Genomic DNA, 23,595 nt, shown 5'->3' on the forward strand with positions numbered 1-23,595 from the left:
CACTGGTAGCAAAAGCTCTTCGACTGAAATTGTGCCTTCCAAAACAACAGCATGTGATGCCTTTGGCATAAAGAAAATGCTACAGATGTTGGAAGGATCGTATGGCCAGGTGTTGAAGTTCAGACAATTCTTCAGCCCAGTTACAATGCAGCTCTCTTTTTAGTGCAATGCTGGCTATGCAGGACATATGGAGGAATTCAGGAGCAAAAAATGTCACTATGGTCAGCCAGTGTTTCTGAGTAGATAACCACTGATCTCAGAGCTCATCTCAGCTGCACAAGAGTAGTATTGACCCAGAATCTTACAGAAGAAGAAATTGCTGTTTATTTTTGCCATACTTTAAAGTAGGGATCATATAAACCAGGAACACATCATTAAAAGGAGAAGATATGGATTAATTTTTTAAAACATAGTCTGAATTTGTATGAAAACTGAAGTACTGATCCAAAAGACATAAAGTAATTTGCAAAGAAGCTCTTACATTCTTTTAGACTACATCAGTGGGCAAAGATTACAGCAGGAGGAAAAGATATGTTAAGATATGTTGCTTAATCATTTAGTCAGAATAATTGCTGGGGGAAGTACATCAGACTGAATATTGAGCCCTGGCATCAGTCTTTGTTGGAATCTGTTAAGGAACGCACGGAATGGTTATGTGAAGTACACCTCTGAAAGAGGACTCACCTGCTCTTCTCTTTGGAATGAAACCAAGGATGTTTTGCAGCAAAGAACAGGGCAGAGTAAATGAGTATGCAAACATCTCCTTTTCTTGCGTTTTTATAATCTCCTCTTCCCTCTCTCTAACCAGTTGTTTCTGTCTTTTTTCCATTGCTTCATCTACAAGAATATCTAGTGATAGTGGCTGGTACTGGAGCTCATCTGGCGTATAAGGAAAATGACACTTGCTGTTATATATTGGTTTGGGGCTAATATGATTCATGATCAGTCAAGTTGAATCTGTCCTTGGGGGCTGGTCTGATTATTACCGTAAAATGGCGTATTTGAGAAGCTGCAGTTTTTATTAGCTGCCCAGATACTGACAGAGAGTAAGTTCCACATTTATTAAAAATTCTTAAACTCCTACATATAGTACTGTTGTTATTTGGTAGGACCTAGAATCTCCAGTTGAAATCTGTGATCCCACCCTGCCTAAGCGTAGACAAAAAGCCTCAGAGCATAAAAATTATAATCTTGAATGCAATGGCTCTTCCAAGATTTGTCAAAGTCAACATATTGCTAGATAATCAGTTGAAAAACAATTGACAGTGAATCTGAAATTATTTAAATATGTTGCAAAACACACATGATAAAAGCAGAGCTTGACATGAGATGTAATATGCAGGCTTTGTTTTGATATTTTGAATAGTTCTGAAGAGATGCTTCCCAGACTTCTCCACGAAGAATGGTGTGTTGACCGTGGCAAATCAGACTACATTCAAAGATGGAAGAGGGAAAACAAGAAATGTAACTGATCTCAGGGAAGCTGCAAAGTAGGTTTTACCCTTCTTCAGTGTTTGTTGGATTCTGAGATTGCACAATAATTTAGTAATTTAAAAAAATCAGAATCTGTTGTAGCAAATGACTGAGGGTACCCAAGCAAGACTTGGTAGTAAATGGTCTCTCTTTGCCTAAGCATTTCCAAAGTTCCATTACGGAAGTCCAGTACTGTGGTGTGCAGAAAAGAGGAAAAAGTGCAAAAAGCTTAAGTCTGATGTTCTCAGTCATTTTTTTAAATAATTTTCCTAGCAAAAATAAGTTTTGCGAGGGAAGTTACATGAGGTTCAAAATGTAATCCTCGTGCTGCAGGACTCAGGCCAGCCAGGAATGGCCTTATCTATGCTGTTCTGTGATGACCTTTCCACTACCATGGGTTGGCCTAGTACTTTGGGCATCTCACCTCATCCGAGTGCTCCTGCTTCTGGTAAAAAGTAATGTATTGGGCTATTCTTCAGAAAACTATTACATGTGCAAGCATTCTGCAGGATGGAAAAACAGTTCCATGAAGTTGCTTCACTGACCTGTTTTCTGGTTCTATGCTATTAGCAGTTCTAGAGTCACTGCTGTTTGTCCCTTGGTACATTGCAGATATTGATAGTATACACTTGCCTTGTGACATAATAAGCAATTCTGACAATAAAGCCTTTTTAATTAATTTTTTTCAGGACTTGTAGAGACATTCTTATGCAGATTTTTTCTTTGCTGTAACTGTGATTGATGTTGGCTTGGTGACAGAACTGGAGCTGAAAAATTGTAGTATACTCTTATCACTACCAAAGCTATTTCAAATTCTTTCATTGATCATCTTTGTTGTTTAAATAAATTCTCCTTTTCTACCTGAAGCAAGCTTTTGTTTGATTTTTCTTTTCTCAGTGGCATCAATAATGTCCTGGATGCAAGATCAGTTGGAATGAAAATTTTTGAAGACTATGCCATTTCTTGGTATTGGATTTTAATGTAAGGGTTTTTTTGGTACTTTCAGTGTTTCCAAACTAATTTTGGAATGTGCAGGAAATGAAAAAATAGATTGTGTATGTATTTGGTACATATTCTACTTTAAAACTCAAGGAAACTGTAATTTCCTTTCATCACAGATGATAATAAGGTTGTTATGGTTCTGTGGATGAGGTAAGGATAGTACAGCATACATACATAGAGGTCGGTTGATCTGGAATAGCTTTTTAATGTCCTGTCAGTCAGAAAATCAGGAGGAGCAGTGTTCTGTTGCAGCACCCATATGTGTAGCAATTCCAAAACTGAAAAATCCTAATTAAGTAACTTTCAAGCCAGTTGCAGTTGCCAAGTATCACTAGTACATATATAAAACAGTTTCTAAATTTGTGCAAGCAATATTCAGTTAAACGCATTATAATCCCTAAGTTCAGTATGAATCCATAAATCCAATGTGGCAGGCAAAGCAACATCAAGAACAAAAATTATTGAACAGTATTAACTTTATCTTGCAATTAATATTAATCACCAATTAATTAAAATGCATCACCGAAACAAGAGAAGTAGCTACTAAGCTGAAGCAAATATGTAAGTATTTGTGAACTCCTAGCCCATTAATATTGGTTTTGATGGACCAGTGTATTGATCTATTTAAACAGGAACAGAATTTGTTGCCAGGTGAGAACCTTTAATATGCACATGTTAAGCATACATTAGTTAATCCTGAATGCAAATCCACAGCATTTAATACATACTTTAGATAATAATGTGGAGATTTATTCAGTTCAGAAACACAAGTTGTCAGCTTTTAAAGGTGTTCAGTCATTGGTGGAAAGACAGCTTTCTCATAGTCTGATACTCAGCTCACAATATTCAGTAGCAGGAAACTCAGATATTCAGCAAGCTTGGGTCTCTATCTCTTAGGGAGATCAGGCTTGTGGTACAGGTTCTTTCAAAAGAGATACCACTAAACACACTGCACGCACGGAACACTGACCATTGTTTTGAACAGAAATTCCAGATATTGAAGCAAGTTTCCGCATTTCAAATATGGTATTTTTTTGTAAGGAAGTGTTTGCCACTTCAAAGTAGTTGGATAGAATTTTCTTTACACTTTTCACCAAATGATAGCATAGATAAGTGATTTCTGGACGAATGTATTTAAGTGCCAGAGTTTGGGTGAAGTTTTTGACAGTGAAGGCTTGACACTGAGGGGAGGCTAGATTAAAATTTAAATATGGAATTGCTGTAGTCTTTTTAGCCTACCTCAAAAGAGCTACTGCTTCAAGCCTCAGTTTAAGGGAACTAGTCTGTTGAAGACAGTTGCTACTATGTACTCAGTTTTGGTGTTACTAGAACTCATGTATAGCTAAAGATAACTTTAGATAAAGGTAATTTACTGCTTTCAAGATGGAGCTCTAAAACTACAACTTTTCTTGAGGAATGCATTCTGAATTTCAGTAAATCACTCAGAAAGGGAAAATACATCAGGCTAGGAAGCAATTAAAGAGGTGGGACTTAAGACAAACTTAGAAAGGTTTAACTAAATAAGCTGATGACATTCTTTTATGATCAGGCTGCCCCATTTTTTAGCTTTGGTTATTGGCTAAATAAGCTGGGAACATTCAGAAGAAAAGTTACTGAACACAGGCAAGAAGGGGGTTTAAATTTTTTTGAGTCTGTACTAATACAAAATTCACATGTAACACCTACTAAAAATAATGAGACATGAAATGTTCTTTGAAGCATCTGAGCTGGATATTTGTTTGATGGGATTAATATTCATATTGCTTTCTTCATAATTGTTTAGAAAGCCATGCAGAGTAAAAAAGCCTTTTGCAATAATTTTTTCCTTTCTGACTTGCTTTCTATTAGTGAAATGAAAACAAATATTACATTACATTACATTATATTATTATCTTGATGAAGAAAAGGCACTGTAGATGTCTTTCCTAGGGACTCCGTAGAAAGGCTCTTAACAGTTTCTTTCTATGCATCATAGTGCCCTGATAATTTCCTCTTCTGATTAGCAGAAGCAGTGATGAGTATAAATTATGTCCTCCTAACCTCCTGATGGTTTTTCTCCTAAATTTAATTCTTTTTTTTTTCCTAGGAAGCTTCTAGAATGTTATTTACTAACATTGTTTTTTTGCAAGCAGGGATTTTCTGTGGAGGACATAAACCAGCAACTTCCCCACACACATAGGTATTCCTCCAATTTAACTTTCTGTACTGTAGATTAAACTGTGGCCTGAAAAAGGCAGTGAGTTTTTCAGCTGGTGTAAGTGACAAAAAAGGCATTTTATTAATCCCATCCAACCAGCCTGAGAACCTAGTACACATAAGCATTTCAAGCTCTGCCCTGTGAGATCATCATATATAAGCTGTTTGTTTGTAGTGGCAGATAACAGCCATGAGAATCTATTTCATAACAAAGATTTTGAAATACTTTTTTACAAATCATGCTATTATGTGAGATGAGGTGACCCTCACTCAAAGTAACAGGAATGCAAGAAAGTGAATAGATTCTTACACTGATTTTCCCTGTTTTTCTGTTTCTTTACTTTCTAGTGGACTGTTCATTGCAATGCTGCTGAGTCTGCTGTTCCTTGTGTTATTGAGGTTCACAGCTGGGGTTCTCTTCTGGATTTTCATCTTTGGTGTGATTGGAATTATAGGTTATGGTAGGTGTAATTTTCTAGCCTCTGAGACTATTTTTTCTTACTGCTTAACTCTGGAAAATCAGTAGTTATTTCAATTAAATGGTACAATTGGGTGAATTAATACCTAGTTTTAGATGCAATTAAGTGAGAAGGACATTAATGTCAGCAAAATGCAGTAAGAATCCAGCTGTGCTGATACTTAGCCTCAGATGTAGTAACCTGCATTACCTATGCACAGTATGCTTAGTCTGTAATCACTTGTACTGATATTTCTTTCCCATATATATGATACCATAATTGGCTAATCTCACAGTGATGCATTTTTGAGTTTTGCTTACCTGACAGGCTTATACAAAAGCAAAACATTCGGCATGTAAGATTTTTTTTTTTTAATTTGTCTTTGCACTCTTCATACACATTCCTATTTTATTAATTGTGTTTTAAAAGGTATCTGGCATTGTTACTGGGAGTATGATCATCTTAAAGGAATACCTGGATCTGACCTCACTGTTTATGATATTGGATTCCAGACAGACTTCAAAGTGTACCTGCAACTGAGGCAAACATGGTTAGCATTTAGTAAGTGCCCTTTTACATTTGGTATCTGTTAGTGGATATTCCGGAAAATCAGTCAGTGTCTTAATACACTTTCTGCCTTGTTAAATCTCCCCCTCTACACTCCTCTGTTGCTCAGAGGAGAAAGCAGAATTCCCTTTCTCTGTATTGTGTAAAAATATGCGTTTTTAAAGGAGACTTGTATATTTTTAAGGAGAGATAATACAATCACACTAGTGATAAGAATGAAAAAGTCTTTTGTTATGAGCATTCTACTTCCTGTGTGTTCAGTCTTCACCATGGGGAAAGCAGAAGGCAATAATTAGGTTCATCATGATGAAGTTGCGCAAGGAAGCGTACTTTTCTCTCTCAGATTATTTTTTCTTCCTCTTTGAGAGCCCCAGAAATGAGATTAATAAGTCAGATTAATAACTACACTTCTTTTGTGTCTTAGAGTTGTAAAATATGACAAGTTGGAAGGGACCTACTAGGATGATCAAGTCCAGCTCCTGGCCCTGCACAGGACACTCCAACAATCCCACCCTGTGCCTGAGAGTAGTGTCCAAATGTTCCTTGAGCTCTGGCAGCCTTGAGGCCATGACCATTCCCTGGAGAGTCTGTTCAGTGCCTGACTCTTTGGGAAGAACCTTTTCCTGATCACCCACCTAAATCCTCCGACCCAGCTCCAGCTGTTCCCTCGAGTCCTGTCACTGGTCATAAGAATGAAGAGGTCGGTACCTGCCCTTCTACTTGCCCTTGTGAGGATGTTGAAGACCACAATGAAGTCTCCTGTCAGTTTATACTTAGGTCACTGTATTTTCTTGGCATCTGATCTAAGACTGTGGAGTGAACCATTTTAAACAAAATCCTACTGGAGCAAGACAACCTGCAGCATACACGTTCCCCCCCAAAGAAAGGAGGAGCAGAAGAGGGAAGAAATAACTTGAATATTACTTGCACTCCTATTACTGCTCTGTTAGAAGACACACAGACTTTAAACTGATGATGAACGGATCATAACCAAAAACACTGCCTCTCCCTATTGGTAGCTAAATTAATAGAACAGTAGCTTACTGCTTAAATCTCCTGTCTCTTCTTTATGTCTTCATTTACTTCTGTATTGGATCATTGAGCTTGTGAGGCATCTTCTGTATATATTATTGAGGCAAAGCTTTTTAGTGTGCTCTCCCTAGAGAACATTAGGACTTTATTATGCTTCTTTTTTTTTCCTGTAACTCTTCAGGCTCTTCCCCTGCCTGATTCTTAGCAGCCAGTGTGTAGTTTACCTAGAGTTTAGCATCAGTTTCACAGGAGTAAATTGCGGTACTCAGGAATTAAATTGCTTTTCCAAAATCACCCAGCAAAGTAAATAGTTACATATCCTTGAAGAAAACGTAGGCAGAGTCCTAGTCTAGAACTCATCATGTACTGACATTGCTTGCCTTTTTCACAATGTTTTGGGCAAGTACATTAATCTAACAGAGCCAAATTGGAACGAGAACAGCTTTAAAGAATCCTGTTTATATATTCCTTCACGGGGAAATGGCACTGAAATGTATTTAGCAAAAATTTTGTTCTGAACAAGGTCTTTGGCTCTTAGCACCACAGCAGTCACTTGCCACCCGCAGTTCTGTTGCCAGGGGTAATACTTGGGATTGCAATTCAACATCATCTGTGACTATTAGGTTTGATATTCTGAGACTATGTATAAGATGTGGGACCTAAAGCCAAATCTCATCTTCCTTTGCAAACCTTCATATAAGTTTTTGGATACTTAAGGAGGGTACTGTCCCTTCTGTCTTCTTCTCCCTCCACAGAACTTGGTTTCAGCTGGAGGACACAGGTCCTGCTGCGTAAAATAAGCTGCCCCTACTGGGCTGGTTTAAATGTTGTCTAATGATCTGAAGCACCAAAAATAAATGGATATGTCTCAGAGTCAGAGGATGTGTGCTTCAGGCATTAAAGACTCGGTCTTCTGTAGGTGAACTTCCCAGAATTTTCTTACTTTCTACTGCAGAAGTAGGTTTTGAACCAACACGAATAGAAAGCAGACAGAAGCAGACTCTACTGAAATCAGAGTTATGATTCAAATACTGCTTATAACTAAGAGCTCTCAGCTCTCTTATATCAGAGCATGATTCCAGCAACACAACTGGAAGGTGAAAGTAATTTGACCAGGATGGTCCTATCTTAGTCCCTTTTTTTTTTTAACTCAAATGAGCTGAAAGGAGCTCGTGCCAGGTTAATACTCAGACAAACCTTTTGATTTTAGTACATCTGCATTTTAGAACACTGTAGCTCAGAAAAATGCGCTCTCCATAAAAAATTTGACTCTTCATCTCCTTTTTTTTATTATCTAAATACTACAAATGAGCAACAGTATAGCATGAACAAATGCTTGTATTATGAGCAAATTTCTTGTTTATGGAAAGTACAATTTGTAAAGGATGAACTATATCTAAGGCTTGATACTGCAGTCACATTGAAGTTAAATTTTATCTTTTTCTGAGAATTATCTGTTCCATTTTTCTCTTAAAAATACAAATATCAGGGTCATATACATTCTGACTAACTTGCTGCATATAGATTTTTTTTAAAATGGGACTTAAAAACCTATGAAATGGAATTGAAGTTTGGTAGGTGCACTTGGAGAAAGAACTGCTCAGGCAGAGAATTTTACAGAGTTCATGAACAATAGTTCAAATTACAAGGAAAAAATTACAGGAGCAGCATATTGGTTTGGTTCTTGATAAATCTCCTTATTTGCTTCTTTACAGTGATAATACTTTGTGGTGTTGAGGTCATAATCATACTGATGCTGATCTTCCTAAGAAATCGGATTCGGATTGCTATTGCACTGTTGAAGGAAGGTAGTAGGTATGTTTGTCTGCTTTTAGTATATGTTGAATTTTATTAAATGATCTCTAGAATACACTCTTCTTAAACTCCGTGTTGCACTACCAAGGACAGAAAATTGGGGTTTAAAATACAACACTGTATTTATTGAATGAAACAGGTTCAACAAGGATTTCACAGGAGGCTTTCAAGGAATATCAGTTACCTTTTAATGAGGTTGTGCTTAATAGAGCTTTCTCTTTTAAAGTAAGGTATTTCTTATCTTTCCGCTTCTTGCCTTAAGAATATACACACTGTAAATGTTACCACATACCCTTAGTGCAAAGAAGGTGTCTCAGCAGAAAATCTAAGTGTGGTATACTGTTTATAGGAACCTGGGACCTGTAAGTGCCAGCTTTTCTCTGTCATTGGGTTGTCCCTCGAGTCTTATACTAGTGGTAGAGGATTGGTGTTCTTTTGGCTGTGGCTTCAATTTAGGAAAGACTAGGAGATTGTACTGGGTCCAGTCAAACTTCTGTGTGGACAGAAGTAAATCTGCAGAGAGAAAGAGAGACTTCTGTGACCAGACATTGTAAGAGGATGAAGTCTAAGATATGTCTTTTTAGCTCTGAGTAAAGAAGAAGGCAAACCAGGATTTGAGAGTTCAGAGCCTAAGGGACCTCTTGTGTGTTTTCTGAAATCAGCATAGGCTTTGTTCACAGTGGTTCATATTTTACACAGTTTTACACAGAACACTTAGTGGGGTTTTTTTGGTTTTGTTTGGGTTTTTTCTTGGATTTTTTTTTTCCTTTGTTTGGTTTGGTTTTTTTGTTTGTTTTTGCTTTGGTTTGGAGTTTGGATTTTTTTAATTGGGAGTATTACAAAGGATAAATGGACTTAAAACTGACTGACTTAAAATGTCAGGCCCTTGGGTTTCACTGCAAATAGGCTATGGTCTCATAGGTCCTGAAAGCAAGCCTGTGTTCTCAGAGCACATAGCATTAGCTCTGAGTTCATCTAGGAGCACTTGCTTGTGTTTTTCTGCCATGTTTACTGCCTCTGTGGTTCCCAGGAATCACAGTATGGGATTTTTGTCATGGGATTAAGAAATACTGAAGTTCTGCATTTAGTGAGGTATCTGTTTCTTGTCTTATGCTATTGTGCAATTAGAGCATAGCAATTAATTTAGGCCGCACTAAATTATACTCTTTAATTCCCATTCATTAAAATCCAGGAACACTTTTAGCATTCTTCAAAACCTTTGTTCACAACCTTGACAAGTGGAAGGATTTTAGAAAGTTTGTAAACTTCTTGCTGATTAGCAATAACATTCTGTAGTTTTCCAGCAGCATGGAAAGGTCACTTGGAGGTGAACTTTTTGCTTTCATGGATGAGGTGAAACACTGTATGTAATTACTGTAAACCTAACAGACCAGGTCATGTATTTAGGAAGATAAAGTGCTAATGATTGGAAATCAAATTATGTTTTTTCAATACCTTTTAGCTACATTTTCAAAAATATTATAGTTATAATGCCAATAATTGACTAGAAACAAGAGTTGTTAATCGGTGTTTTGGAATAATAGGGCATGGTCTTAATGTAACTAAGATGTCGCCCTGTTCTTCTAAGTTCCTCTGAGCCTTCTGATGTTTACATTTTTGTAATGGAGTTCTCACGAACTTTTATGTAAATAATGATTGTTTTTGCATTCCTTTCTGGAGGAGGAGAAATTTGATAGACTGTTGATTTGACCAGTGTCATTGGAGAGGTGGCAGTTTCATCCTCCAATCCAAGGTCACTTTTCCAATTCTATATATATATCTCAAGGTCAATAAATAAACTTTCCTTTTTTTACATTGGAGGTTCCAGTGTGCGTGTCGTTTTATTTCATGTCCTATTGTGACGCTAAGAGGCCTACCAGTAACTAATGAACTCAGCTAATTTGTTGTGATTATTTCTCAAACAGCATAAGTCTGTGTCCTCCTGAGTGACTTGTAATAGACTTTTTTGTCTCTGTGCTCAGACAGCAATTGATGTTTGGCTCAAAACCTCTGGATTGCACATGGCAGTTTCCTTGCATTCCCTCCAGCATTTACTACTTTACCTTTAGAAACTGAGTAAATTTTTCTTCTTTTGCTGTCTGGAAACTGCATCCTATAAAGCAAATAGCATCAGAGGTGCCCCAAGTTATAGGAGAAATACTGTAGGAAATCACACTAGACAAAAAGGCTTGTGATAAAGAGAGCCAGCCTGTAAGTTTCAGTAAACAAGGCACATGCTTTCTGAATTTACATCCAGTGAGATACCCAGTTGGAGATGTTCACTTCTGGGTTAGCAGCAGGTTTACCAAGAGGGCTGGTATTATCTCCCACTTCCAGGGAATGAGTCCCTAGCAGGTTGGGAACTAGCCCTGCCACTAGTCTCATTCTAGCCACAGGAATTAGCAGTAGAATATCAGTCTACATATGCCTTGATATTAGAAGAAACTCTCTAAGCTGTCAACAGGAAAATGCAATTATTAATTTTGCCTTCCATTAGTCATAGGTGAGCACCACTTGTCTACAGAATGTGCAAGGAAAGTCACTTAGGTGCTGGAAGGTGCAGTCTGTCCTGGCATTGCAAAGACAAGTTGACTGTCTCTGCCCCTGCATAGGCACTTAAGGCAGCAAAGTTGCTGGGAACAGAGTTGTCAAATACAAAATAGAGTAAGGTAGTTTCAGGTCTGTAGGAGTTAAGGAAGAACACAGGATTAGCAGAGTGGGATAAGGATGTAAAGGGTCTGCAGCAGTTGGCAAGAAGATGTCATGGAAATCAGTTAATGGCCTGGAAAGAGATAAATCTCTGAAGCAATCATGAAGAAGGAGAAAGTAGATGACAGGCTGGAACATGGCAAATGGAAAAAGTTCACTCTAGTACCATTGATTAAAGTGGAGTGGTAGAAATGACAGAGTCAAGGTTTGAAGGCATAAGAAAAAAAATTCCTGCAGTATTCTGAGATCCCAGTACTAGGTTATGCTATGAGTGTCAACGAGGTTGTCAAAGTAAAATTGCTAGAAGAGGACTGAGAAAAAGCTAGTTTCTGGAATTGTTACAGCTTACTGATATATTTTGTTTCTTTTATAGGGCAATTGGCTACATAATGTCTACATTGTTCTACCCAATCGTCACCTTCTTGCTCATTGCAATTTGTATTTCCTACTGGGCTGTGACAGCTGTGTATCCTTCTGTCTGTGTACCTATCTGGAGCAAGTTTTCTGGTCTGCGGGACTAGATAATTTTCTGCTATTTCATGTTAATTAAGCCAATATTAAGAGGGCTATTTGGTCACTTAGCACTTACTCTTCTGATGTGGTCTTCTGCATTGCACATCCACATGTGATACACAAACCAGACAGTGATTTTATTCGAATTAAAAAAAAATAAAAATGGACTAAAAGTCAGGCCAAGGCAGGGGGATTGTACAAAGCCTTGTGTACTGCATAAAGTTGACTCTTGGGGTTGAAAAGGGCCCTCAGTGAAGAGTGAATTTGGTCTTAGTTAACTGGAGGTGGAATGGGTTATGTATGTGTTTTGTTCAGAAAAATATGAGAAAGGAGCGAGTGAATATACAGTGCACTATCTCCTGAATTGCCTAACAGCAATCACTGTTCCTCAACAACAAGGGTTTGATAGGGATTAAAAAAGGGGAAAATGCTGATTAAAAACCAGCTATTATTTCATATGCAAAGAGGATCAGTTGTTGCTGTTCAGGGCAGTGTTAATTCATCCTTATGCTCTGTATCTACTTCTGCCAAAATACAAGAACTGCTGCATAATCTGCCTTGTCAAAGATAGATGTGGAGTAGAGATGGGGATGGTTTTCAGTGTTATGCCCCCTGCCGTTCTGGTCAGGGGTTATTACAGCTCCAGGTATGAGTTTGCAGTAGTTCTTTAAGTAATGAGAGTACTTGGTCTTGTCTGTCAACCCTTCAGCTAGATCTCTGCAGAGAAAGAGCAGTTTTTCTGTTATCTATACAAGTTCTTTAGAGCTAGTGGTTACCCACTACAGAATCCTAAGTTGCTCAAAAACCACAGTTCTGTGATTCCTCCTTAAAATATTTCATTCAGTTTTCTGGCCACATCAGGAGAACCTGTGTATAAAGTAATGGCTAATCAAACACTGTGCAAGTATGCAAACCTGACTTGTGACCCAGAGGTAAGTGTAACAAATATTTACCTGTAGAGAAAGCTATACTAACTGCATTTCTTAATCACTATTAAATGCACTTCTAGTAAAAAATGTGCATGTTTTAAGTAATGAGTCCCCATGTTAAATCTGAAAATATTACCTGATGTTCAGGTAACACTTTTTTATTTTACAGACATAAACTAGTTTTTCTGCTAAACTCTCTTGTAAATGTTAACATTCTAATTTACAGGGTGAGAAAGGAAGAGGCAAAAATAAAATTTTATAGGAAAGATGTTTTTGAATTTGTGAGGAGTCTTTTTTTTTTTGGTCTTCCAAAGGCAGTGGTAAACTTTGAAAGCTGCACCTCAAAGTTGCTCTGGGACTAGCCATAATTTGAAGCAGAAGCTTAGCTCCTTCTGGCACAGTAATTACCATTATGAAGCTCTAAAAATATTTGTCGTGCTTTTTTTTTAATTTTGCCTTCAGTCAAATTTTTTTGGCTGTGGGTTTGAATTTAAGGATTCTTTAAAATTAGAAATATTTATTAAATGTTGTGCACCGGGGAAGAATAACCCTATACACCAGCACTGGCTGCGGGTGACCTGCTGGAGGGCAGCTCTGTGGAGAAGGGCCTGGGGATCTTGGTGGGCAACAAGCTGTCCCTGAGCCAGCAGTTTGTCCTGGGAGCCAAGAGGTGCTTCGGGAAGAGCATTCCCAGCAGGGCAGGGGGGATCCTGCCCCTGTGCCCAGCCCTGGAGGCTCCTCTGGGTGCTGTGTCCAGCTCTGTCCCTCAGCACAGCAGGGACAGGAGCTCCTGGAGCTGAGCAAGGGCCTGGAGCATCTCGGTGCCCAGGAAAGGCTGAGGGAGCTGGGGCTGCTCAGCCTGGAGAGGAGCCCAGCTGAGAGGGGCCTCAGCCCTTGGTGACCCTGTGTGCAGGAAGGGTCAGAGCATGAACCAGGCTCTGCTCTGGGGATCCAGCAGTGGGATAAGAGGCAATGAGCAGAGACTGATGCATTAAATGTCACTGTATTGCAGTGGTGATGCACACCCTGCTGATATCTAAACACTACAAAATAAAGGAATTAGAATTTATCTGGTTTCATTTCATGTCCAAACCAAGCAAATACATGAAATGAACGCTAGAAATAGGGAAAATAATTCAATGTTAAGATTACTCCTTTTTAAAATAGTCTGAGATAAATAAACTAAGTTGTGACCACATCCACAGTTTCTATTAAATTGTGTAGCTCCATTTTTCATTTAAATCATGGCAATTTACCTGAACATCCAATTTGGCCTTAGTTTTCAAGTAATTCTATTTTTGTTTTAACTGAGCAGATTTTCTTTAACGAAGCATTTATATATCTTACAAGTAGATTCCTGAAATTCAAATTTCATTTATTTAAGTTTCAGGGATGTGGTGAACAGCCCTGTTTGCGAATACCTAGTTTGAAGTTAGGTCTTTGCAGAAGACTGCATAAATCCTTGATATGAATCCTTAAATATGTAAACAGGTTACATAGTGTTGCAGTTTTGAATGACGTAATGGAACATCAAGCAGAGTTATGTTATTTGTATTAGCCTGCTAAACTTCAGAGGCTACGTATATAGAATTCATTACTTATGATTCTTTATTTTTCTTTCTATTTAGACTTTTAACACAACCAATGTGACTAAATTGTGCCCAGGTGCTCAGTGTACTTTTGCTTTTTATGGAGGGGAAAGCCTGTACCATAAGTACATCTTCATCTTCCAGTTAGCCAATGCCTTTGTCTTTCTCTGGCTGGTGAACTTTGCGATTGCACTGGGTCAGTGTACCCTTGCTGGTGCCTTTGCCTCTTATTACTGGGCCTATCGAAAACCCGCTGATATTCCACTGTGGCCACTCTTCTCTTCATTTGGACGAGCAATACGGTAAGACTGTGGAGCTGGAAGTGAGCCTTGTCATGTATCTGACAAATGCTCTTTTTCCATCTAGGGAAGCCAATCTTAGAATATCATAAGAAAATTATTAGTCAGCATTACGGTTTAATCTTGGTGGCAGTCAAGCCCCCCACAGCTGCCTGCTTGCTCCCCCACAGTGGGGTGGGGGAGAGAATCTGAAGGGTGAAAATGCAAAATCACGTGGGTTGAGATGAAGACAGGTTATTAGGTAAAAGAAAGCTGCATGCACAAGCAAAGCAAAGCAAGGAATTCATTCCCCATTTCCCACAGGCAGGCACGTCCCCAGTACATCAGGGCTTCTTTATGTGTAGCAGTGTCTTGGAACGAGAAACTCCGGAACTTCAAATGCTCCCCTCTTACCCCTCCTTCCACCAGCTGTTACTGCTGAGCACAGCACAGTATGGTGTGAAGTATCACTGGGGTCATTTGGCGTCAGCTGTCCTGGCCATGTTCTCTCCCAGCTCCTCATATACCTCCAACCTGCTTATCAGGGTGAGGAGCAGAGCAGTTCTTGGTGCTGTGCAAGTGCTGCTCAACAATGGCTAAAATATGGGTGTGTTATCATAATTGTCCTGGTCAGAAATCCAAAGCATAGCATAGCACAAGCTACTATGAAAAAAACTAACTCTAGTCCATCCAACCAGCACAATTGGGAAGATGTATTTATTAGGTGAGGGCTGTATGCTCTAGCCCTACAGCACCGAAGGTGCTGCAGCTCCCTGCCCCTAGATCCAACCAATTGTAGTGCTGAGCAGGTACTCCCAGTAGACACACACATGAAATACATGTACCCAACACGTGTACACAGGCTGAGAGACAGACACAGCACTCACAAACACCAACAGCACCAATGGCTTCATCCTGTTCGTCTGTGGTGGATCGGGGTGAAGGTCCATTGTTTTATGTAATTCCCACTAAAGGACCTTCCTTCGCTTCTGATTTCATTTGTATATACATACCTATATGCATACATATATCCATGTACATAGGCACACGTGTGACATAACAGTCAAATATTTTGTTTTTAGATACCATACAGGTTCGCTGGCATTTGGAGCCTTAATTCTTGCAGTTGTCCAGCTTATTAGAGTAATACTGGAATACCTGGATCACAAACTGAAAGGTAAGATTTATTAATCTGCCCTAAGTTGTTAAGACCTTCCTTGCTAAATTACTTCCTTACTTTCCTAAGCTGTTTTTTAGCAAGGAAAAGAGACTAATTCCATGTTATATATTGTAGTTTCTTTTGAAGTCAGTAAATTTGTGTTCATTTACTCAGGCTGAGTCTATGTTTTTGAGAACCTAATACAAAGTTCAGATGGAATATGAGTCTGATCTCATTGAAAGCTAGTGAGTTAAATTTGGTTGAGAGAGAGAGTCCATACCTAGAAATAAAAAAATAATGTCACAATTTAATGTCTTCTTCTGAATAGCTTTCTACATTCTGAAGACTATTAATGAGTTCTATGTATGATGTATTCTCTCCTGCTTTTTTCAGGTACTCAGAACTCCTTCACTAGATTCCTACTTTGCTGCCTCCAGTGCTGTTTCTGGTGTTTGGAAAAATTCTTAAAATTTATAAACAGAAATGCCTACATCATGGTATGTGCTGTGTCTGCATGTTGTCTCCCCTATCTAGAACATTAAAATATCCTAGACACTACTGGTTACATCAAAAGCCAGCAGTACTTGAATCTGCTGATAATGGGATTTATGGGAATTTTCAGTACATGCATGTCGTTCTACTATGAAAAAGGAAGAATTTTTTTTTCCTTCTAATTTTAACCTCTTTTTTTCCCTGCCTTTGTCCATCACCCTCCCTGCCCCCCGCCCCCGAATAAGTGGGAAGGGATGGAATAGCTGTTAACTGCCCTTGTAATTCAATAATTGATATCCTGATTTCAATAGGAATATTAGCTTATTTCATATTGCATGTTGATGGCATTTCTGTTTGGAGGCGATAGTTGAATAAGGAGGTCAGAAGGCATGTGATGATTTTATTTCCACCTGGAAGTTAAAAGCACAAATTCTACTAGCTGAAGCAGCGCTGTTTCTCTCAAATAAGCCTTCTTAGCTTACAGATAAGAGGAGTTTGAAATCTTCACATAAATTAGAATACATAGATTTCAGCCTAGGATGTTCTGGCTGGAAGCAATTTTGGTGATTGAATAGTACAGTCACAGACTTCTTGTCTCAAAGGAGGTGGCTGTAGTGGGTCCATTACAACCTGTGTTGATGCAATTGATGTTTCAAATTTTTGCTATCTTGAAGAGGAAGCGTTTTTGACAATCTTCTTTACAGTTCATAAATTGTCTGAGCTGAGAGCTGTTCTAGTATATCTTACCCTGGTGAACACTATTCCAGGAAGAAGTAGTTTTGTTCCTAAATAACTTTAGCTGCTTTATTTTATGCAGATTTCTTCTTCAGGGAAAGCAGCATCAGGTCCAAGGAGATAACTACAGGGGTCAGCTCACTTCAGCTCTACAAGTGCCTATTCTTTTTCACTGACTATAAATCTAGTTTAGGTAACTAGCAAAAGGAGAAGAACCCCTTGACAAGTACCTTTTATGCTCAGCTTAGCAAACTAAGTACTTAGTCTACTACCTGTGAGATCACAAGGAGTGGCATGCTCATCGCCAGGTGATTTGAAAGGAAAAGATATATAATATTCTGTCCCAGCCTGATGAGAAACATTGAGAAGTAGCAGGTGACTAAGGAAAGTGGTTTATGTTCATCTGAGTTTCAAGGCCACATATTAGGGAGAACTATGCATTACATGCAGAAAGATCCTGGCATATGAGAAGGTATCCTAATTATTGAAATTACTTAACAGCCACTGTTATTTTACAGATTGCCATATACGGTAAAAACTTCTGCACCTCGGCAAAGGAAGCGTTCTTTTTGCTCATGCGGAATGTGGTGAGGTAAGGTACTATCTCCCAGTCCTTAGAAATGTCAGGAGTTCCTACTCTTGCACTCTGTGGGCACACTTCTTTCCTCTCCCATATCTTCTCCAAATACTAAGTGCCGCTTCTGTCCTCAAACATAGCCCTCACTTCTTACACTCAATGTGTAACCGCAGGCCGGTATAGTAACCTGTGCAGAGTTGATGCAATCTCATGGTTTTGTTGTGATTGGACCTTTAAATTCCTAAGTACCCAGTACATTGTAATAATGCCTCCAAGAAACAAGTGGAGCCCCTGAGAGCAGATCTGCAGATAGATGGGAATGGGGTGCTCATCATCTGTCCTATGTTTGGTTTTTGAGCTTTGATCCACTTGGTCTGAGAAAAGGGAAAGCAGAAAAACCTGTCTTCAGATTCATTCAGAAATCTTATGAGGTGTCAGAGGGGAAGTAAAGAAGACAGAATACTTTCCTTTCAAAAAGATTGTCTTTAACATAACCAGATGTCCTCTGATGCTTGGAAATTTCCTGGCCCTTTTTTCCACTACCAAGCATGTTGCCAAACTCCCTGTTCTCATAAGTACTTTTCCTTCATTGCTCCTGGCTCCTCCTTTGTTATGTAAGATCAAAATGTAATGGGGGAATAACTTAGGAGCAGGCCATATTGGTGCAATACAACACAATCTAATTACCAAGCAAGAGACTCAGTAAAACTGGTTAGGTGGTTTAAAAGCATTAAGTGAAGGACTGGAGGAGGAGGGAAGTGGAGGCGAAGGCTGAAAGAAGAAAGTGGAAATGGCACTTAAGAAAGAAGAGGAAAGGACTGAAGTTGGGAGATGGAATATCTTCATTTTGTTACCCTGCACTAGCATCAGGACAGTGATGTCCATACTGAGTAATGCCTGTGCAAATAGAAGAGAGAAGCTGCCTTAATTTCCTTAGAGAATATCACCTCTCTGCCCTTAACGATTTTGCTCTTAATCAGTAATAACAATAGTTAAAAGCTAGACATATAATTCTGTTATTTCAAATAAAGATGTTTTTATCTTGTGTATTTTGCTGAATCTGAATTCTGACAGGTTAGTGATGATTTGTCTCTTTAGTAGTTCTTAACGTTTATTTTTCGCAGTAGTCAGTACTGTGTATTACCACATCCATAATGGTGATATGGCCCTCAGTGCTGTCAAGAGGTTGATGATACAAAGTTAATTTTTCATCCCATTATTTATCAGCAGTTTAGGATAAGACAGGCTGGCAGAACATTGAGCAGAAACTCCCTGCTGTGCTTCAATGAGAGCTGCAGATTTATTGTCAGCTTTTCTGTCTGCCTTCGTTCATCTGTGATTATCTTCCTGCTTTGAAGTTTCCTGCTTTCCGTGTTGTACCATGTTATCTTAAAATAGTAGATTTGGCATATTATGAGGTCATGAAAGATGGCCAGATAGGACCAAGTGAAAAGGAAGCCTACCAGCAACCTTCATAAATATGGCTTTTTGTTTTAATGTGTACTTCTCCTATTCTGGCCTGGCTTATTTGCGCCCCTAGAAGTAAGGCTGAAATAAAAATATTTTGAAGTTTTGGCTCTTTTTGGTTGATTTCCTTTAAACTAACTTGAGGAATAAATAGTCTTCACATCCGTCCTGAAGCAGCATTGCTACATTAAGGCCTTGCCCAACAAAGGCTCAGTGCTTTTTTGCCTACTGAGATTATGCTGCAGCAGCACCCATCTCAGCATTGCCTGTCTGTGGTGCTGTGTTGTCAGCCTGTAAAACCAGCAGAAGACAGCTTCTGGTCATGTTTTGCAATTATCCATAGATTTAAGGAGAAACAATAAAAATGTCTGGTTTGTGATGATTATGTCTCATTTGTCCTTTGCTAAACAGGGTTGCAGTTCTGGACAAAGTTACCGACTTCCTTCTATTTCTGGGGAAAATCCTTGTTGCTGGTGGTGTAGGTAAGCTGGTTATTTGTTTTCTAAATGGTATGCTTTATTTTCTGGTACCGACAAGCATGCCTGCCATATTCATATGTGCTTAGTTAGCAGCTGGAGGTTCTCATTGGTCTGACTATTTGGAAATCTGTTTCTGTGTTTCTAGGATTTGCTAGGTTGATCTAAAACCATTTTTTCTCCTTTCTCCCCCCTGTCCAGCACTTGGTTTGCCTTGACAGTGTCTTTTCCATAATCGCTTTTACAGCTTTTAAATATGTGGCTGGTGCAAGGACTTCTGCAGCCACAGCATCATAGTTGAATCAAACCAAATTCACATCCAATAAGTCAGCCACAATCAGTTCTCCTTTTGTAAGAAGTGAACAAAATTGCAAATGAGATTCACCTGGTAACAGACAATTGCCTATAAATGTGGTGGTATGGGTGTGCAGGAATGGACCTGAAGCTTTCCTGTATTTGAGCCCCTTATATCTATAAGCTGTAGTAAAAGAAATATAGTATTTCTAGCATCCTTGTAGGATTTTCTTTGTTATCAGTGGATATCTAGTAGATTATTCATAGAGTAGTTGTCAAGTAGACTATTCATGGTTTTCTGTGACAGAAAAGTGGTTTTCTATCTTTTAAATGGAGCACTTTCAGAAATTCATGTTGTCAGTGTTCTGTTGTAGTTTTTCCAGACTGTCACAGCAGTTTCAAAACCCTATTTTACAAATAGCCATATTTTGCATTCTGTATGCTTTCAAAGTTAAGTAATTAGTTATATTTTAATCAAAAGTAAAACTAGTACCAAGAGCTGATACAAAGTATTTTGCCATCACTGTAGAATTACAGTATTTATTAATTTTGCTGTTCAATTCATTAGAATGGTGAAACAAAACCATTCACTAAAGTCTTTCTGGGCCCATTAATATCTTTACGGTAATTGATTAATTTACATATTTCTTCTTTTAGATGATTAGTATTGAAGAATGTATTGTTTACAAACTTTTATTGAAACCAGCCTTGGATCTGTTGTCTGTCTTATCCATTCTTTAGATCCTGGGAAATCAGAGCTAGCATGGGAATTACTAATTGCCTGTGCTTCTTGCAGGTGTTCTTGCATTCTTTTTCTTCACACAGAGAATACCAGTCTTTGCACAGGAAGTGCCAATGCTAAATTACTACTGGGTACCATTGTTGGTAAGGCAACCATTTAATTTCTTGAATGCTTGGGGCAGTTTGAGGTGCTCAGACTACTCAGGGCATGGTCTGGTAGCAGCTCCTTTGAGCAGCATCTCAGTGGCATAGTATCCACTCAAGTGAGGACTGAACTGCTGCACTCCAGTCCTTGGGATCCTTCAGGCAGAAGTGGCACTGCAGTGACTCTGAATCTTCAGAAAAATTAGGTTTCACATCTCCTCAGACTTCCCAGACAGCAAGACACTGATGACAGTATGGCTTCTAATGGAAGGAACTTGTAGTGCATCTCTCTCTCCTTTTGTAGGCTCCCCCCTTAAACTTCAGAACATCTCTAGGCTGAATGGTCCTTGAAGGAGTTCAGAATATGCTTGGCATGTGTTCTCCTCAGAGGTTGAAATAATTTCAGTTAGGAGCCATTTCCAGCTGGAAAACTAGAAGCTACTATGTGTTAGGATGCAGTGTCTTGAGCCTTCAATCCCTGTCCACAGCAGTAGTAACCTTTGGTGGAAATACAGAGTTGACGTTAAATTCTTCTAAATTTGCATAGCAGACTAGGCTTCTGACTTGTGTTAATACTTCCACAGTGGTGCTGAAAGAAATTTGGGGGCTTATTGTGGTTTGTTTTTTGTAGACAGTCATCATTGGCTCCTACCTAGTAGCGCACGGGTTCTTCAGCGTCTATGCAATGTGTGTCGACACGCTTTTCCTCTGCTTTTGTAAGTACTACATTTTCTTTCAGGAATACCTGCAAGTCATGGAAAGAGGAGTAAAAACATCACCTTATCCATCCTTCCAGACACAGAAGTCTGGTGACATACTAGCTAACTGTATGAAAAATTAGCAGCTTCTTCTTTTCGTATTGGCTCTGTGATATGGTCTTCCATGCTTTAGTGTTCAAATTTAATTACTTTAAGAAGTGTAAGGTAGCTTTATGGTTTATGGAAATATCTGGCTTTTGTTTTTCAGATGTTCCTTAAATTTCATTAAATTTGCTTCTAGGTGCTTTGTGAAGAGCCCTGTACAGTATTGATTTGCATAAGCATCTTGAAAGTGACAAATATATTCTTCGGTATATAGGTGGTACTTTGTTTTCAGTTTAATAACCCTGAACAAAGTATCATGCTGAATTACCTCAAAGAGTCTGTAAATACCACATGAAGCTAACTGTCCCTTGGACTCCCAATGGCAAACAATCATAGGCCCTGCCAGAGGCACTACTGTTCAGGATGCCCAGTCAGAGAATACTAAAATCTCAAAAGAAATCTCTTGTTCTTGAATTAGGGTATGATTATAAGAAGCAGGTGTCCTTAGCATGTAGTACCTTCCATGTGCTGTATTTTTCTATAATGAAAGCCATTCTGGTAGGTCCAAGTGTGTTGCCACCTGGCAGGACACAAGTAGAAGTTAGTTATATGGTAGTGATTGTTCTTGCAATTTGCAAATTATTTGATAATACTAAGGGAAATAGTCATAGGCTTCATCTTTCATAAATATACACTATGGATTACTGAAATGAGGTAAACATGGTAATACTGATTCTTTAAACACTCACTTTTACCTCACTTCCATAGAAACTAAGGTTAGCAGGGATTCTGAAAAACTGGGTTGCCAAATAATCACAGGAACAAGATCAGTTAGAAAACTCAAAATTGGTATTTAGTTGAGAGCTACATCCTATATCTCATTTTATGGACTTTGCTTCTAAGCAAACATGATCACAGGCAGACATAGCACTAATAATACTCAATTTCTACTTTTCTGTAGGGAAAAAAGTAATGTATGCCTTGTTGTTTTAAATTCATATTCTGTTCTACTTCCATGCTCCCATTAAGTAATGAACAATAGATCAGATAGCATATTATTAATTCACGGCACCAGGTTCTCAAATGAACCTTATCTTAGGCAGTGAAAAATGGTCCAGTCTTAGAAAGTGCTTAACTCCATGGCTGTCTTTGACACATTTCTAGCAAGAGATTTCCAAAATAGCAGAGTTCAGTGAAGGAATGAAAGTTTCTGAAAATTTCTACCTATACTGCCAAACCAAAGATCTGGAGAATAAAAGAGATATATTGCTATCATTAAAAAATGGCAAGATGTTTGTGTCTCTGCATCATGTAAAACCTGTTGTGGTCTAAGAAAATAGAAATTTTATAACGTCATTCATCAACTTAATAATAAAGCTGAATTACCTTGATTGAGTTTCTTTTAATGTTGGGTCTATTGCTCTCTCCTTTTTTCAATTCTTTTTGTGTCTCGGTGTGTGTGGTTGTACCGCTGTTTCCTTTTTTGACTGGTTTTGCTGTGTAAATTCAGGTGAAGACCTGGAAAGAAATGATGGATCTACAGCAAAACCCTACTTCATGTCAGCTAGCCTCCACCGAATTCTAGGGAAGAAGAAACTAAGCCCTAAGAAGGCATCGGGATAATGAGCGCTAAACCTCAGCATCAAAAAGTGTCACTTTTAAGCAAAACGTGTATAAAGTAGGCAAAAGTAAAAACTGTAAATGATGCTTCTGGTTAATGGGTGATTCTTTTTTCCTTTTGCTTATATAAAAAAAAAAAAAGAGCAACATTGGTAACATTTGAGTAGTTTAAATGCTTAAACTAACAGCTGTGAAAACAAGGCCACATTTTAGTTTATAGAGTGCCTATGAAAAGGAAAATGTAAATTTGAAACTTTTATAAGTGTGTAATGATGTTTTAATAACTTTTGTAATACAAGTTGCTGCCTTAGATGACAGCAGTTTTGATAATGTTTCTTATAAGTGTATATTTGTAAAAGAAATCCAGGCAATTTTTTGAAACCACTAACGTATAACCTAATTAGCCATAAAAAATTATAGTTTGAGACTCCAGTTAACAAGGAGATGGTACTAAATTTGTAAATATGGTGCTATGATTGTATTTTTTTGTACGAGCTGGTTTGCAGCTATTTAAACTGTGATTATA

At 38.4% G+C, this 23,595-nt stretch overlaps 1 protein-coding gene across 2 annotated transcripts in view; it reads left to right on the forward strand.

Annotated features, from left to right (window-relative positions):
• Positions 1-23,152, forward strand: part of SLC44A5 (solute carrier family 44 member 5) — a 62,981-nt gene extending 39,829 nt beyond the window's left edge. The window contains exons 8-22 of one of the 2 annotated variants that reach the window (XM_059853520.1): positions 1,367-1,490; positions 2,371-2,454; positions 5,020-5,132; positions 5,559-5,690; positions 8,444-8,543; positions 11,626-11,718; positions 12,610-12,697; positions 14,323-14,585; positions 15,644-15,738; positions 16,114-16,217; positions 17,466-17,539; positions 19,403-19,473; positions 20,558-20,646; positions 21,278-21,362; positions 22,960-23,152. In XM_059853520.1, coding sequence (XP_059709503.1) covers positions 1,367-1,490; positions 2,371-2,454; positions 5,020-5,132; positions 5,559-5,690; positions 8,444-8,543; positions 11,626-11,718; positions 12,610-12,697; positions 14,323-14,585; positions 15,644-15,738; positions 16,114-16,217; positions 17,466-17,539; positions 19,403-19,473; positions 20,558-20,646; positions 21,278-21,362; positions 22,960-23,072 — 1,628 coding nt within the window. In that variant the 3' untranslated portion in view covers positions 23,073-23,152. The remainder of the gene's footprint in view (positions 1-1,366; positions 1,491-2,370; positions 2,455-5,019; positions 5,133-5,558; positions 5,691-8,443; positions 8,544-11,625; positions 11,719-12,609; positions 12,698-14,322; positions 14,586-15,643; positions 15,739-16,113; positions 16,218-17,465; positions 17,540-19,402; positions 19,474-20,557; positions 20,647-21,277; positions 21,363-22,959) is intronic. The other variant, XM_059853521.1, reaches the window with a different exon arrangement.
• The last annotated feature ends 443 nt before the right edge of the window (positions 23,153-23,595 follow it).

This window comes from Haemorhous mexicanus, chromosome 9 (genome assembly GCF_027477595.1).
Source record: "Haemorhous mexicanus isolate bHaeMex1 chromosome 9, bHaeMex1.pri, whole genome shotgun sequence".
NCBI lineage: Eukaryota > Metazoa > Chordata > Aves > Passeriformes > Fringillidae > Haemorhous > Haemorhous mexicanus.